The sequence below is a fragment of the Sciurus carolinensis genome, chromosome 5 (genome assembly GCF_902686445.1).
Source record: "Sciurus carolinensis chromosome 5, mSciCar1.2, whole genome shotgun sequence".
Taxonomy (NCBI): Eukaryota; Metazoa; Chordata; class Mammalia; order Rodentia; family Sciuridae; genus Sciurus; species Sciurus carolinensis.
The window spans coordinates 10,998,039-11,016,231 of NC_062217.1; the positions used below are offsets into that span (position 1 = coordinate 10,998,039).

The window sequence follows — 18,193 nt, forward strand, 5'->3', positions numbered from 1 at the left end:
ACAGTGGCCCAGGCCCAGAGTCACACTACTCAGGGGTCAAGGAAGAGGGTCGCTTGGCCCAGGAGTTCAAGACCAACCAGGGCAACACAGCAAGACCCTGTCTCGAATAAACAAAACAAGCAAACGAACACGCAAGCCAGCTGAAAACCCGTAAGACTCACAGAAAGGAAGACGTGGAACCACATCAGTAGAGGATGTAATCACTTGAAAGTATCCCAAGTGATTCAGGAGGAATAATTATTACAAAGAAAATACAAATACTACAATAGCCAAATCCGAGAAAGAGGAGCAGGATGGTGGTTAGCAGGGCAGCAAGGAAGCAGAGTTCTTCAAGAGATATGGAGCCTCCGCTGTTCAAGATCCAGAGGGTCTAGAGAGCTACTGCTCCAGGGTGTGCAGTCAACACTGCTGAACTACCCACCTAGAAATGTGTAGGACGGGAAAAATGTTTATGGGTCTTCTACCACAATAAAAATAAGTGTAAATATCATCAGTTCTCCTCACCATATGTAAATTCCAGATGGATTAAAGAGTTGCTAATTTTTCTAATTGTTCACTTGTAAAATAAATGCTTAGGATTCTGAACACATCCTCTGGGGACTGGAGAAAACAGTGAAGAAAGAAAGAAAAGCAAATGAACAAAAAGAATCCAACGAAACTTAATGTATTTATAACTGCAATAAAAATACTGTGCGGGGGGTACCAGAGATCGAACCCAGGGGCACTTAACCACTGAACCACATCCCCAGCACTTTCTTAGACTTTCATTTAGAGACAGGGTCTGGCTGAGTTGCTTAGGGCCTTGCTAAGTTGCTGGGGTTGGCTTTGAGCTCATGATCCTCCAGCCTCAGCCTCCCAAGCTGCTGAGATTATAGGCAGGCACCACTGTACCCAGCAAAATACTTCTAGGAAACTCACAGAGCTGACATTTACTGTCACACACACTTGAACACCCTGAAATATATTTAACTTATGCAAACAGATACCATTCCCCACGCCCAGGCTGCAGCAGGGCTCATCCCTGAGCATGACCTTTAAGAGAGAGTCAGGGGTTTCTGTGGAACCAGGCCCCCTGCTTTGCTCTTAAAACCTGCAAAACCTACCCTCTCTAGGAATGGCAAATTTGGTCACCAGCTATCCCACTATGGAGAAGTGGCCCACCCAGCACTAGAAACAATCATCCCTACAATGATGAGATGAGCAGAGAGATGACACTCATGGAACTAGAAAGGTTGAGTGACAGAATAAGAAAGGATGGAGGATAATTTGCAGATTGACAAAACCTAACAAAAGAAAGGAATCACTGTAGCAAACACGATGAAGCAAGAAGGAGGACAGCCATTTGGTGAGGGCAGAAGGGCACACTCACCTGGTGGCTGTGAGCCAGGACCCAGCAAGTTACCCTGACTCTCAGAAAGGAAACCCTGCCCCAGGGACGACATCTGGATCCCAGGAGAATAGGCATTTCAAGCAAAAATAAAGTTGATTAGAAGAAAAGAACACACAGGTATTCATTATCAGTGAAACAAATTATTATACCAGACCACAGTGCCTACAAAATCATTTTAGCTTCAACTAATGTGAAGCGGTTGTTTAATGCAGTTTTTGATGGTTTATTTCTGTCAAAGAAAGTGGTTAAGTTGTTGGTCGGTTGGTTGGTTTTGGTGCTAGGAATTGAACCCAGGGCCTTGCTCATGCTAAACAAGCACTCTCACCCTGAGCTACACCCTCCAGCCCAAAAGTGTTTTTTTTTTTTTTTTTTAAAAGAATGATTATGAAGAAAAATAACTCCATAGCAAGTCCACATGCATTTACATTAAAAAAAGTTCAAATTATATTTTATCCTCATCCTAAAAAAAATTGCTATAATTTCTGACCTTGATGTTTCTTTTTTTCCCTAAAATGTACTGCTATCATTTTACTATCTAAATATTAAGGGTACATACTATTGTCCTTTTCCAAGTCATAAATGATGAAAGAGTAAAACCCACAGAGAAACTGGGAAAATAAGATCAGCAGCCAAAATAAGCAACACAGGAAGGGCTGCTGGCTACTGGTTTGGAAGCCAAAACATTACAAGAACACGCCCAGGACAGCATATGGAGCCACACCTGGAGGGTGACTCAGACTCCATTCCCAAGCTGGTTGTTACCGCGTGCCTCAGAAGCCAAACCGTAGAGACGCAAATACCTACACGGGCTCTGACGACACAGGCAGGCCTGGGACCTCTGCAAATAAGCAAAAACAACTTCAGATTCACCTCGGCCAGACCAGACCAGGCCTTGTCCAGAGAAGGAACACGTTCTGCTAGATATTAGAGGCCTCTACTGCTATGGGTGGTGCCAATGTCACAAAAATCTGGCCTGTTGAATAAATGATATGCTCAACCAAAAACAAACTCACTCAAATGAATAATTATATGAGAAATGTATGTACAATTAACTGCATGACTGAACTTTTGACCTACATACTTTATTAATGTTTTCTAATATCTAAAAGATACCAGCTCAAAAACAAGATATTTAAGATGCAACTATTAACAAATGTAACAATTAACATATTTATAATTTTAGGCAGAAATCATGCAGAAGACAAATACAAAGGAAGATTGCTTTAAGGGATAAAACTATTGAAGCAGCTGCTGGGATCTGGTAACGCTCAGTATCTACACACAGGAAGGGATGTGGGTTGCGCGGGAGCATCCATTTGGTAGGACCCTACAGGTCAGACTGCTCTTCTCGTGTATGTACATTTTACCCTAAAAAACTTACAACTAAAAAAGGGAGGAGTGGGTAGAGGTTAAGATGGAACAAGGAAAGAAGATTTTTGATGGTTGTTAAAGCTGGGTAATGACTAACGAACTCATTTGACTACCCTGCTTATTTTGTATATGTTTTAAATCCTCTATACTCAAAAATTGATTTAAAATGTTTCCAAAGACCATTTAACAAATAGTGGAAATATTCACAATATAATGTGTTAAAAAAAAAAAAAAAGAAAAAGAATAAAAACTACATTCCCAGGCTGGGGGTGTGGCTCAGTGGTAGAGCACTTGCCTAGCACATGTGAGGCACTGGGTTTGATCCTCAGCACCACATTAAAAAATAAAGATATTGTGTCCATCTACAACTAAAAATATTAAAAAACAAAAAACAGACTACATTCCCAGTGTGAATCTAATAATGGAAAGCATATACACTGCATGTGCACTCAGATATGTGTGTGTATGTACACACTTATACATATACCAGTATGTGTGTATGCACACGTGTGTGTATATATGGCTGTGCTGGGGATTGAACCCAAGACCTTGTACGTGCCAGGCAAGTGCTCTACTACTGAGCTACATCCCCAGCTCAATCCTTTTTAAATTTTTTTGGAGACAGGATCTTGTTAAATTATTGAGGCTAACCTCAAACTTGAGATCCTCTTGCCTCAGCCTCCAAACTGGCTTGCAGACATACACCACCAGGACCAGCTACCTTTTATCTTTTAAAATCCTCTTGGTGATTCTTACCCAGAATATTGCGTTTGCCAAAGAATAATAAAAAGTAACACTAGGGATGCAATTCAGGTTTTAAAGCCAAAGCTAGGATCTCTCCCTCACACACATTCCTCTAGAAGAGCAGTGTCCAATAGACCTTGATGGAAACAGAACGGCCATAATGAAAAGATTTTTGTGTTAGCCCAATGCATAGCCACTAACCACAGTGGTTAGTATGACTACAAAAGCGGTTTGTAAGTTCGATTTTAATGGCCACCTGTGGCTGGTGGTCATGTATTCTGGAAAGCACAACAGAAGGGAAAAAGTCGCCACCAGATTCATGGTCCTACTGACCATTTTCCCGCTCCTTCCACAGAAATGTGCTGATGTCTATATCCTCCCATCTCTCCCTGTACATCTTCTAAAGCATGATGCTAAAACAGTGCACACTAACTTCTGGTACTTTCTCTTGAGAAATACAACAAATGAGGAGTACCAGTTACTCTGACATTTTCTGAGCAAAATCACGTCATCCATTAAAATACAGCCTAACCTCCATTTGGTTTTTCTTCTACCTGCTTCCTCGGGGATCACTTTTGAGTTTCTGATTTGTGCTTTTTTGGTCAACTTTCACCTTTTCTTCCTTTTGTTTTTGATCTTTGCCCTTGTAGAAAAGCAAAAGGGAAGGAAAAGAAATTGAAGTGACACAATTTTCCCAACAGAATTACTCTAGCAAGCACACACACTCACGGTACACGGTCGGTCACCCGGAAGCACCAGTGTGACTAGGGTTTTGTTTTTACTTACCCTTTCACCTGGGTCCTAGGAAGCTAAAAGGTATGCGCAGGGCTTACAAGAAACTCTCTCATCCTGGCATAAATTCCTTTTTATATCTTATAGTTTCTGAAATGCATCTTTTAACTACCCAGATTAATTCCAAATTTTTAATACTATAACACTTTTCAAAAAAATTTTAAACACCAACAAAGCAATAAAATAGAATAATAAAGTGAATGAATTTTCTAACAGATTTCAGAACATCTCACTTTCCTAATATCCAAGTCAAAGAGGCCAAAATCCCTTTTTTCCTTTAATTTAAAAAACTCATTTGAAAAAAATATACAAAATGTCACATTTAAACAGTGACTTCATTGTACTTCCCCCAAAGAGCCATCAGAAGATCTAGTACTGAAATCACCCAGATCCTTTATGGGCTATTTCCTGTGCAGATGAGATCAGCAACATTTCCTGCTCATTTACTCTGTTTTGGAAGACCCACCATACCTTGAATGATCTTGAAAGTGCTGTGCTCGTAACTGGGATGCCACAAACAACGAGGATGCAATCGCCAGTAGCTGGTCCCTCTCACTCTCTGTTAACGCATGTCCTGAGGGAAATGAATTGACCAGTCCATCAGCAACCGTACAACGTTAACACCTGTGTTTCCGTCTTACAGAATCACTACCCACTCGAACAAGTGTTTTATCAGGCATCTATCATGGTTTAGTACCGTACAAGATGCAGGAGTCAGGGTGCAAGACTGTTCAGCAAGACAAAACCCCTGCTCACTGGAGGTTTATTGTCATGTTTGGGAAAGGAGATCTTAAATAGACGCGCAGAGCAAAACCATCATAAATACACCACACCCACGGAATCCCTAGGAAAAGCTCAAGCTCCTCACATCTGCTGCTCTTCCTCACTCCCACCCAAATGTTACTCCTAAGGAAACTGAAAATAAAGGGCTAGAAACTTCAGCCTCTGCAGAAGAGGAGCGATGCAGGTCGAGGACAAGGGGGAGTCCATGTTTTCTAGTGCAAAGGATTCAGAGAAAATAAAGGTGTGAGTCTCTTGCCTCTGTGTACCAACTCAGGGCCTGGGGCCCATTCCATCAACTGACCGATTTCTCTCTTCCTCACTCTCTCTTCCCACCATAATGTAGCTAACCAGAGGGGCAGTGTTCTAGCCTGGGAAGGTCTGGGGAGGACCCCTGGTGTGGCCGAGTGCTGTGCACCAGGGAAACCTCCTCCATGCAGAGTTAATCAGGAAGTAGAGTGAGTGGAGGGCAATCCCAGGCTCCAGGGCCTGCAGGCTGACATCCCCCAGAGCTCTGCAACCCCACAACTTCTCAAGCTACTTACCCCAGTACTGCATGAGGCAGTGAGTGATAAATGGTACAGCAGGAGCGACTTGAGGGCTGTACCATCAGCAGGAAGAGGCTATTATACAGTTCAAGACAGAAAAAGTTTTCTGAATTTGTTTGAAAGAAATGATCTGAACATTATGTCTACAACTCACTCGAAATAGAAATGAAATTAAAAATATCCAAAATTAAAACACACTTTCGGGCTGGGGTTGTGGCTCAGTGGTAGAACACTTGCCTAGTATGTGTGAGGTCCTGGGTTCAATCCTCAGCACCACATATAAACAAATTAATAACAAAGGCCCATAGACAACCAAAAAAATAAAAATAAAGTAAAATAAAATACAAACACTTTCAAGATCTGAAGTACATTTTTCTATGGGAAGGTGTCTCATGAAACTGAAGAGTAGGGAAAGCCCAAGAAATCCGTCCCCCTTCAAGACAAACCCAAAGCTATGTAAACCCTAACACGAATGTAGTCTACGGACTGGTCCTGGGATTGGACCACAGACAGCTTCAGTAGCTCACAGGCTTTGGAAAGTTCCTGATACTCTCCTGACACTGGAAGAGTGATGGAAACATCCCATGTAATTCCGTAATTAGTTATCCTGTAAGAAATTTGGTCCCACTCTTCTCAAGATGAGCAGTCTAGAGAAGAGCTCCCGAAGCTTGGTCTACAGATAACTAGAGGTCCCCAGGAGCCATTCGGGGTCCTGCAAGGTTAAAATGATTTTCACAGTACTAAGATTTATTTTCCTTTTCAAAGGGGAAAAAAAAAAACCCTCACTTTCTCAGGAGTTCCTAGGTCTGCAGAGGTTCCTAGTTCTGAGGGGTAATGTGTGATGACATCATTGCTCTCATGTCAAAGCAAAATGGATTTACTATCATTACCTTTAAAATGAACTGATAAAATTTTTATTATTATTATTTTTTCTGGTACTAGGGACTGAACCCAAGGGCACTTTGTTACTGAGTCACATCACTAGCCCTTTTTTAAAATTTTGAGACAGGGTCTTGCTGTTGCTGAAAGCCTCATTAAGTCGCTGAGGCTGGCCTTGAATTTGTGATTCTTCTGCCTCAGCCCCCTATTGGGATTATAGGCATGCACCACTGCACCCAGATAAAAAAGTGAATTATTAAAGTTTCTAAAATTTCTCCAGTTTTAATTTATAATGTCGCAAAATCACAAGCCTTCTGGAGTATGAAGAGGATCAGTTCTCAAATGTCACTGGGCATTTGAATCACCTGGATTAAATGAGCCTCCAATCCTGCATTCCACCTGCAGAGACTGACCAGTAGAAGGTATGGGGAGAGGACGGGCAATCTGCATTTATAACAAGCTCTAGGGGCAAGATATGTCATATCTTCCAACAGAACTGTTTTTGGTCATGTTTATGAACTTATATAAAGAAATCAGTCCATGAAACCAGCATAGGTGCCCTTTCACAGATGAATGGAAAAAGAATGTGGTACATATACACAAAGGAATATTACTCTGCCATAAAGAAGAATGAAATTATGGCATTTGCAATAAACAGATGGAAGTGGACACTATCATCTATGTCAAATAAGCCAAACCCAAAAAACCAAAGGTCAAATGTTCTCTCTGATATATGGATACTAACACACAATAAGGGATTGGGGAGAATAGAAGTTCACTGGATTAGACAAAGGGGAATGCCAGGAAGGGAATGGGGATGGGAATGGGAAAGACAAAACGATGAATCAGACATAACTTTCCTGTGTTCATAAGATCAGTGCAACTCCACATCATGTTCAATAACAAGAATGGGAAGTTATACTCCATGTACGTATAAGATGTCAAAGTACATTCTACTGTCATATGTATAACTATAAAGAACAAAGAAAAAAAAAAGGAATCAGTCTATGAACCCTACTTAGTAGGACATGACCAGAAAAACCAATTATCAGTTCACTTTGAACACAGTATTTTTCATGACAATTGTGTGTAACTCTGTGTGTGTGTGTCTCTGTGTGTGTAAAATGCATTTCTTCTACTGGTTCAGAGAACACTTGACAAGCCCTGTCTTCAGACACATATGCATTGTACATATCATCAGGAATGGAAAGGCAGCACATTCTAGGACCCCTTCAATGGCAAGACAATCAGTATTTCACTTGCCTAATTAATTGTTGGTGTGCAACTCAGGCAGTATGGAGAGAAGAGGTTCCCAAGTTAAGTGCACCATCTTTCCTCACATCCCACCTTGGACTCCACTTGAATGTCCTCCACCATTGGTCCTCTGGTGATGGTGTGCTCATTTTGGGTTGAGCAGGTGTACTGGCTTCTGTTCTTGACTCTAGGCTGATGGGTGAAGACAGGATCTCATCCCCAAACCCCTGTACAGCGGCCACGGGAAGCCGGGGATGCACGCGGCCCGCCAGCCTGCAGGAGAGCAAGTCCCTGGAGGGCAGCCAGCACTTCTGCCTACTAGTGAGTCCTACCTGCCCAGAACTCTGCCTGGGACATATTCACATATTCAAGTGCTTTTGGATCCTCCCATCCCTTTCCACAGAAAGAACATAAAGTGATAATAAACAAGTCTGTCTCTCCCATGGACATTTTAGGATTCAACTTTCCTATGTTAAAAAGTCCATAAAAATTTATTTTTTATCTTTTCCTTTTCTAAAATGCAATTCCCTCTCTTTTCCTTAAGAGCCTGTGTCTTCAAAAACTTCCATTCAGTGGGGTTTGGAGTGGAAGTATGTGGCATATTTAAGCAATTGCCTTTGCTTCAAAATTGGCTGGAGAACTTTCTTCAGCAGTTTCCTCAAAGCTGACAGAGTGAGACACTTCTGTACCCACTTGAAAGTACGCACTGACAGGTGCAGGCAATCTCAACTGAGCACAGTCCTCTGGATCAAGTTCTTTCCTGTGCAACAGATCTTGCCTTTAGGTTCTCCACCTTCTGGTTTATGGGGTCTGATCTCATTAAACATTCTTGGCATATGTCTTTTTTTTTTTTCCTTCTTTCCGGAAACTTTATAAAGTTCTTTGTTGTTGTTGTTGTTGTTGATGTGCCCAGGAGTAACCTTTTCTCGTGAATCCCATTTGAAACTCAGTGGCTCTTTCCAACACCTCAAGACTTTCTAAAGAACAGTAAAACCAAGACTCCCCTACAATTTATTTTATCCTTCATTTATCCATTTTTCTTTTCATTAAACTCCTGTGATATATTCATTACATGAAAAATCTTTTGGTTCTTCCCTCCATATCTCTTACTGCCTGAATGGTTTTATTTTCTTTACCTTTTTGCTAAATATTTTGGGCTACTTCTTCCAGTTATTCCCTGGATTCGCCCACTTGGTTCTTAGCAGTGACCACCCATCTGTCACTCTGACTACTGATGAGCCCTCTCTAGTTAACCCCTTCGCTGCTCTGACTGTTGTCAGCGAGCCCAGGAATCCGCTTCCCAAACAGGCAACTCTGAAACCGGGCTGCACCTATCCTTAGGAGCTCCCCAGGGGGGTACCCCACTTCCTTTCCACGTTAGCGGCTCTCGTGTCAAAGCTTCAGGTAGGTTTGATGGTGAATGTTTGGCAACCCACTGGGGTGGGGGTCTGGTGGGTGGCACTTGCTAATTCCCCGGCAGTGAGCACTCCCTCGTGTCGACTGCAAACTACCGCATTCCTGAAAGCAGACGCGCGTGAGGAGAGGCGCACAAGGCTCCACAAGCCACCTGGCCACCCAGCACCAGGTGACTCCTCGACAGGAGCTGCAGCAGTCAACAGGCCGACTCTGTGCGAGGCGCCCTCATTCCCTGAACAGGAACCGGCCTGGCCTCCACCTCAAGACCTTCTGGTGGCATGCTGACGCGCACTGGGGTCCTTCTGTCCTGAGCGTGTCGGTGCTTCTGTGCTTACTCCTCTTGTGACGTCAGCTCCTTGATGAAGGGAAACAGTACTGTCCGCCTTGGACTTCCTCCGGGAGCCTGCACCCAGCATTTGTTGAATGACTTTAATGACCATCCAAATAGCATCCGTGGGGAAGAGAGAAGCGTGACCTATTCTACGCTTTCTATGTTGAATTCAATTTTTACCAAAAATCTGTATAACTTTTCTCAAGAAAAAATATAATTCTGATAATTTCTTTTGATGGGTCTTCAGGCCAAAGTATAGCAAAGTAATAGAGAACTCAATTCAAAGAGTTTATTACATGGCAATTGAAATTATGCTTCTTAAAATATTTTCTTCATTTCCTTTTGATTTCAGAACCAAAATATCTTATTCTTCATTTTCCTTATATTCAGAATCAAAGAAAAATAGCTTTTCAACATCAGAATGTAAAGAGTGGACCAGAATAACTTCTTGTGTACCCTTTATTTTTAGAGGCAATAATTTCCAAGTTCAAATTTAAGAACAGTAAAAACAGTAAAACTGTCATAGTTCACAAACAGATCTGGGAAAGTAAACTCATATAACAGAAAATTTTAAAGCAGTCATAAAGACAGACACTTGCCTATGAACAGGGCCCAGGAGAGCAGGACAGATGGGAAGCAGATGGGTAAGCCCAAAGGGACAAAGTGACCCTGCCTCAAGCGTGTTGAGAGGGTCCTGGATTAACTTCAGTTGCCACTTCCTGCTGTCTCTTTCAGGCACATCTATCAAATAGTCAAAGATGATAGTTTAATTTATCTAAGACTTGCTCTGAGGTTAAAATAGGTAAGGAAAGGGAGAGCAATCTGAAGGAGAATAAGAGACGGTAGCCATTCAGAGAGGAACGAACTGACCAGCAAACCGTAGGTGGGAGTGAAACAGGAGGCAGACACAGGGAATGGCAGACACAGGTGTGCATGCTTGGAGTCCTCAGAGGCAAGATGACACGCAGCGGCCCGATGGAAACGTCTGGTGATTTATGAATCTGAAGCGGAGCATGCTGAAAGAGCCCTCAAGCTGGGAATGAAAATCCTAGGATTCGGTTGGTATGTGGCTCAGTGGTGGAGGGTAGCAAGTTCAAGGCCCCAGCATGGATGGATGGATGAATGAATGATGGAATGAGCGAAAGAACGAATGAGAGAGGAAGAAAGGAAGAGGGAGCAGGGGAGAGGGAGGGAGGGAGAGAGGGAAAAAGAAAAGGAAAGAAAATCCTAGGATCCGTTCCTGGCTTCCTTATTTTTCTGGTCATTAGCATTATCAATTTCTTTGAGTTTTTATTTCCTCACATAGAAAATGAAGGCTGAGTTTAAATAACTGCAAAAGGTTCTTCTAACACTTGAGACAATGAAAAATATTGTAATCCTTTCTTATATAAGCTAAGAGACAAAATTGTGGAATCTTTGATGATAATTCCTTACCAAAAAAGAAATGTAAAGTATTATACATAGTAAACTGTAATATATAAGTTTTTAGTAAATTTCTGAGATCCAAGGGGATCCCCTTATCTAGAGAATGCAAAACATTTTCTATTGTTGCTAAATGTACAATACTAATTAGAAGTTTCAAATGCCTCAATTTCTTCTATGGGATATTTTACCATATATATATACTCTCATATGTGAATGGGTATATACATGTAAATACCCACACATGTGTATGTTTGTTCTACAGGTCCTCTAAAGTGTTTGCTTGTTTTCTCCTTCTGCCCACCATTTCCTATCATTTCACCTTCAAAGATGAATTAGATTGGCAGACACAGGGAAGTCCTGAGTCCATCTCACAACTTACTAGAACTTTTAATTAAAACTTTAGTAAGCACAAGAGGCCAAACCAGTAGAATCAAAACAGAGTGAACTGGCTGTCTGGATACATGTACGGATAATTAAAAATATCCAAAGTAATCCTTTCATCAAAGCTACCAATAAGATTCTTTTAATTAATTCAACAACTGTTTTCTTAATGTCTACCATAGTCTGTTGCTACGGACATGGTAAGAAGCAATGACCTAAGTGGTTCCTGACCTCATGACACCAACAGACTTTAATGAAATCATTACATAAGAATAAAATTATAATCATGTTAAGGATACATTTTATTTTGTATTCTTTCAAATTCAGAAGTTTTTAAGAACTGATGAATCACTGGATTTTAAGAACCCAAATAAAAGAACTTCTTCATCTCCCTTGATACTAATGATAAAACTCTAGTACTAATGTTTTAAAAGAACATTTGGATACATTTCTTAGGAAAACTCCATATTGTAAATTTTAAATTAAAAATTGTTTAGTAAATGCACTTAATAGCTCAACTATGTGAATCTATGTCTAGCTCTTAACATGACTATGTAAGTCATTTTATATACTAAAACACTTTAAATGGAAGACTATCTGACCTTCGTACATCCCACCATCACCAGAAATTCATGTAGAGGCTTCTGGCTCTCACCTTGTATCTTTTCTGTGAAGTCTCAAGTAAGTCCTGTTGGTTTCTTAATAACACATTAACCATGTCTTTAACGCTCACCGAAGGGTTCCCTGTTTCTCATTTTTCCTTCTTGTCAAACTTTTTATTTATTTATTTTTTTAATTACTTGGAAACACTCACTGACAACTGCCCAGGGCTAAATATCACATTCCACTAATTTCTTTTTTTTTTTTTTTTGAGGTTCTGGGGATTGAACCCAGGGCCTTGTGCTCGAAGCACTCTACAAAGTGAGCTATATCCCCAGACCTTCACTCATTTCTTTATTCAACACTTCATTTTCAGGCTAAAAACCATCATCTTCTTAGACATTGTCTTTTTTTGATACCAGGGATGGAACCCAGGTATTCATACACATACATACAGTGGCGTTTTTCCACTGAGCCACATCCCCAGCCCGTTTTATTTTTTATTTTGAGACAGGGCCTCGCTTGCTTCTTAGAGCCTTGCTAAGCTGCTGAGGCTGACTTCGGACCTGCAACACTCCTGGCTCAGATTCCCGAGCTCCTGGGATCACAAGCATGTTCTATCACACCTAACCAACACTGTCATTTTCACCAATAGGACCAGCATCTTGCTTTCTGAAAATGTCAGGGCTGTTTTTCATAAAGATATACATAATCACTAAAAAAGGGTTCCTTACATATCCATTTTAGAAAGTCAGGTAGGGCAATGATCTACTGACATGCTTTACATTTCACGTAAATTCTTCGCTCAACAAAATTGCAGATTATTATATTCAAGAGTCATACCTGAATACTCAAAATCATGAATGTCAATAGTCTAGAACATTCCAAATATGATAATAAAGTATAATATAAGCCAAAGGCTACAATTTCAAAATAGAAAAATTATATGTGACAATAAAACATGAAAATAATGACTTTAAGTAACAAAAGTCTTTGAGTAACTAAAATATTTCAATCATACAAACCTTTAAAGCCATCGGGATACACATCAGAGAGAAATTTAGTACTGATGTCTCCTTTTACAAAGCGTGAGTTGATTATCACCTCTCGAAGTAATGCAATATTATGTGTAACACCTAAAAATAAAATGACATAAGGTTGAATTGCAGAACAATGAGTCAGTGAAAAACCTAATTCATGTAACTTTAAGAAATTTGTCATCAGTGTCCAGTGATCTAGCAAGAACCATGCAAGAGTACTTCTCTCTTTGATTTTCAAATACCAGCAAACACCTGAACGTGAAGTAGCATTAAAACACCCACAGTAAACTTAAGAAGCTTGTTATTGATGATTCAATGGGGAAATAATGTCTTTCCGATAAATGACACTAGAACAACTAGATATCCTCTGGGGGATAAAAGGTAAGAAAATGAATCTCACTCTAATTCACACCAGAGACAAAAATTAACTCAAAATGGATCACAAACAAAAATGTGTCTTAAGAGTCTACAACTATTTTAAGATTTATAAAAGAAAGAAAAATGTTGTTACCTTGGGGTAAGGAAACAGATTCTTATTCCACAAAAAAATAGGAACCATAAAAATATCAACAATTGTATTTCATCTAAATTTAAAGTTTGCTGGGCACACTGGTGCATACCTGTAATCCCAGCAACTCAAGAGATTGAGGCAGAAGGATTGCAAGTTTGAAGCCAGTCTCAGCAACTTATTGAGACCCTCTCTCAAAATAAAAAATAAAAAGGGCTTGGGATGTGGCTCAGTGGTAAAGTGTCCCAGGTTCAATTCCCAGTACCAAAAAGCAAATAAATAAAAATAAAATATTTAAAGTCTGCTCTTCAAAAGATAGTTTAAAAAGTGAACTGCAAATCACAGACTGAGAAAAAATATTCATAACACTACATGTTAGGCAAGAAACATCTGGAATGTATAAAGAACATATTTTATAACACATCTATAAGACAACAAACAAGTTGAAGAAGAAAAATGGGCAAAAGATCTGAACAGTTTGCAAAATGCTCAATAAGCACAGAAAAAGGTTCAGCACTATTACTGTCGAAGAAATAAGAGATACCACTACACACCAATTTACATGGCTAAAAATTAAATCATTGATGCTGGTGAGGACATGGAACAATCAGAATTGCCACACCTGGAGGTGGCCGTATAAAATGGCATACCCATTTTGAAACAGTTTGGCAGTTTCTGAAAAAGTTAAACATACTCCTAAATACTTCCAAGTTCAATAAAAATATGTTCATACACAAAGGTTAACACCAGCTTTACTTGTAATAATTAAAACTTGGAGAAAAAACCCTAAATGCCCATCAATAAATAAATGAATAGATTAACATAATGTAGTTTTCTACTCAGCAATAAAAAGAGACGAGTCATCAACATACAAAACAACATGGATAAATCTCAGAATAATTATACCAAATTAAAGAGGCCAGACCAAAAATAATGCATACAGGATAAATTACTATGAACAAATGTGAGAAAATGCAAACCAAACTATAGCGACAGGAAGCAGGTCATGCGGTCACACCAGAACAGGGAGGTGGATTACCCAGACCCTGAGGAAGCTTCTGGTGGTGACAGGAATTTCAGCACCAAGTCACAATGGTTCCATGGCTGTACACATCTATGTCAGTGCTCATCAAAAACTGAATATTTAAAATGTTAGAAGTTCATTCTATGTCAAAACCACCTCCCTGAGTGCGTGGGGAGGGGAACAGCAAAAAAAAAAAAAAAAAAAAAAAAAAAAGAAAAAAGAAACTGAGCCTAGCAGACGATGACCATTTCAAAGTAAAATTAAAATAGGGAATTGCCACAAGCCAAAGACAAATGGTGCATGGGAGCCCTGTGACTCAGAGGGCTTTACGAAGAGAACACTTGACTGGGTCATCTGATTGCAAGGGCCTTAGGAGAAGCTCACAAAGTCTGAAACCCTCAGTCTGGGGCCAAGGCAGCCAGCATCTGCCTCTGGGTCTTAACGGTGTTGATCTTCTGTGCAAATAAGTCTAGATTTGTCAACATTACTCCTTACCTACAGTTCACGTGGCAATCAAACCAAGAGCGCACAGTAGGATAGCTGATTCAGAAACTTTCAGTAGCCAGTTATGGAATGAGAAAACCACAAAGAAACACAAGATACCTTAAAAGTAAGAAAACTGTGGTCCAAAGAAGCTGAACAATGTAAATCTAATGATTACAAATCACAATAGCAACAGATGGAACACTAGTTTTCTCCAAGGAGATATATGGGTAGGGGAATGAGGTAGGAGGGCAACTTCCTTTTTATGTATCTTTGGCACCTTCTGAATTTTGCATGATGAATGCATTATTTATTCAGAACAATTATAAAAAATTATAATAACAGTATATGTAAAAATTTTTGAAAGTTTAGAAGTATATTGAGACATACTGCTAGCTACCCTAAAACCTTTTTCCTGTTCCCACAGAAATCGAGATTTATCTGAGCAAAAGACCCAGACACAGCCTGTATTTTCCCACCTAGCTTGCAGCCAGGACTGAAACTAACACCCAGACAAGGGGACGCAAGCTGAAGTGATGTGGTCCACACCTGCTGCACCTGCTTATAAAAAAAAAATTGTTTGCTGGTCTTCCTTTCATTCTCTCTCCTTGTGGGATTCCTGGTGTGGTGGGAACTCAGCTTTGTCAAGGAGAATGAAGCACAGCCACAAGGTGAGGGTGCTCTTGAAAGACCTCCTGAGGCTGCCCTGGCCCGCTGGCATGGATCAGAAGACTATTACATGAAAGCTGATACATTTCTACCTTTTTACACCAGTGTATTTAGAAATCCTTATCACAGCAGATTACCCAGTGCCCTAATGCATGCACATGGGGCAGAAGAGCGTATCTTTTTCTATGACCTCCCATCTCTAAGCTTATCAATATTAGTAGCTTACTACATCCTTCGGGCACTTTTCTATACATCTCTTTATATTAGATTATATGAGGGCTGGGGTTGTAGCTCAGTGGTAGAGCCCTTGTCTAGCATGTGTGAGGCACTAGGTTCGATTCTCAGCACCACATAAAAATAAATAAAATAAAGGTATTGAGTTCATCTACAACTAAAAAAAAAAAAAAAAAAAAAAAAGTAAAAAGAAAAAATAGATCATATGAGCAACTATGTGAAAAATTCTGAGCATCTGTTCCTGTCTCAGAAGATTCACCATGCTCTTATTTTATAAAAGTCAATTCCCAAACTATCTGAATTACCTTAAAATATTTAGAGAAATTTCCAGAACTTAACTATTAATGGTATTCCTTCAGCTATACAAATATGCCATCTTTGTTCTCCTCCTCCTCCTCTTTGTCCTTCTCCTCATCTTCCTCTTCTCTAGCCATGGAAGAAGTTACCATACACAGACGATGGTCCTAATAAATACCTTTTATAGCACATGCCAGGAGGAATGCACCACTCTCCAACCTTGCTCTGTGGGCAATGCCAGCTCACTCACAAGGCTTCTGTCTCTCAGGGCTTTCTTTCTTCTCGATGGGGAAAGGACACACAAAAATTATTACATGCCTGAGACATGGGAGTATCAGACTCCTCAAAGAGCTTTTATAAATAAGTGTTTTTATAAGGAAAGTATTAGAAGGTAGAAGAAACTTCTGATGGCACCAACATTGAAAAAAGGTGACATTTACCTATATTATAGGCAGCATTTGTATCAGTAAAAGTGAAGCTCAGCCAAAGCAGAACGCTGGGATGCTTAGAAAGACAAACTGGGGAGGTGAGAACTCTTGAAAGATGTCAGGCTACTGAACGGAAATTGATCCACTGACCATGTTTTATAAGCAGACAAAACCAAAATAGTTCTGAAGAAGAAAACGGATCTCGCGTGGTGGAGCCGTTACCTAAGCACATGAATGACAGCTGCAGAGTTCCAGAGGAGGATCACATTTGTGACTTAACACATTTTCCTGTCTGGGAACAAAAACAAAGATGCAGAAGGATGCGGCAGGTAGTGGAGGTCTGCATGATGTCGGGGAGGAACTTTGGTGCTTCAGGGATTTTCACTATTGTGAAAAGCAAATGGTCACCACCAGCTATTTCTGTGGGAAAACTGAAAGATGCCCTTGCCCAGGAGTGGAGAGAAGGGAGCCAAATGAAGCCCAGGGCTAATGGGGCATTCAGGGTCTGACAGGACAGGCAAAGATGTCACTGCCCCTCCTAAGCAAGAGGATGGCTGAGGCTGGGGGGATATGACCAGGTTCAGACATCCCAGCACCACTCAGGCTGCGAGATGGGAAAGGGCCTGCAGCGGGCAGGAGAGAAGATGGGAAACGGGATTCGCTCTCAACCACATAATGAAGGAGGGCCAGGCTGTGGTCCACGGCTAGGGTGTGGACAATGCAGATGGAGAAAAAGAGCTGGACCAGACAGAGGCGCAGGAGGCAGACTGGGCTCAGAGCCTTCGCTGGGGTGGACAGTGGGGAGATGAGCCAAGCACAACACCCAGAGTTTGACCGAGGATGCCCTGTGCAGGCCAGGGATGTGCTGCAGGCGATGAGGCGATTCCTTCTAGGCAAGATGAGATGCCTGCGAGACGACCGCTGGATGATGTCTGAACGGCGACCGGAAGAGCAGCGCGCTAGAAGGCAGGCTGGTCTAGTCACGCAGCCGGCCGCACAAAGCAGTCGAAACCGCCAAGACGAACGGTGCAGAATGAAGGCAGCACTATGCAAACTATTCATATCTTATAATACCAGAAGTCTTAGGGAAAACAAGACCCTAAGGGAGGGACAGGAAAGGATAAAAGTTGGAAGGCCAGGGTTCAGGGGAATTTAATTTCCAAAAAAAAAGATGGTTCTTAGGTACAAATTAACAATTCAGAATATCTCAACTTACAAGCTTTTGTACAGAAGAGGAGATAAGTTAGCAAGGCAGTCTAACTCTCAGGATTTTTGTTCCTCCCTCCCCCAGATAAATAAAAAAATACTGCTGTCTTATATATTTAATATTTCATACTTAACTCCACTGGCTTTTCTTTTACAGCTTCATACAGGTATAAATTTTCTAGCTCTGTATGGGGCCAAGGTCAAACATTTGGAACCAAACCCTGCCTTCAGTCAAAGACAACACAACTTCCAGAAACAGTTAATAACTTGAACAAAGATTATCTTCTGATGCCCAGTGGTGACTTTGTAACTAATGATATATAAAAAAATTAAAATGTGTGCAGTCTTATGGGATAAATATGTTATAATTTCATTCCACATTCAAATCTGAAA

The 18,193-nt window shown here is 40.7% G+C and overlaps 1 protein-coding gene across 2 annotated transcripts in view; it reads right to left on the bottom strand.

Annotated features, from left to right (window-relative positions):
- Pcca (propionyl-CoA carboxylase subunit alpha) overlaps positions 1 to 18,193 on the bottom strand; it is a 358,996-nt gene that overhangs the window by 142,937 nt on the left and 197,866 nt on the right. For both annotated transcript variants that reach the window (XM_047554213.1, XM_047554212.1), the window contains 2 exons: positions 12,937 to 13,047; positions 4,769 to 4,871 (listed from right to left, as the gene is read on the bottom strand). In XM_047554213.1, coding sequence (XP_047410169.1) covers positions 4,769 to 4,871; positions 12,937 to 13,047 — 214 coding nt within the window. The remainder of the gene's footprint in view (positions 1 to 4,768; positions 4,872 to 12,936; positions 13,048 to 18,193) is intronic.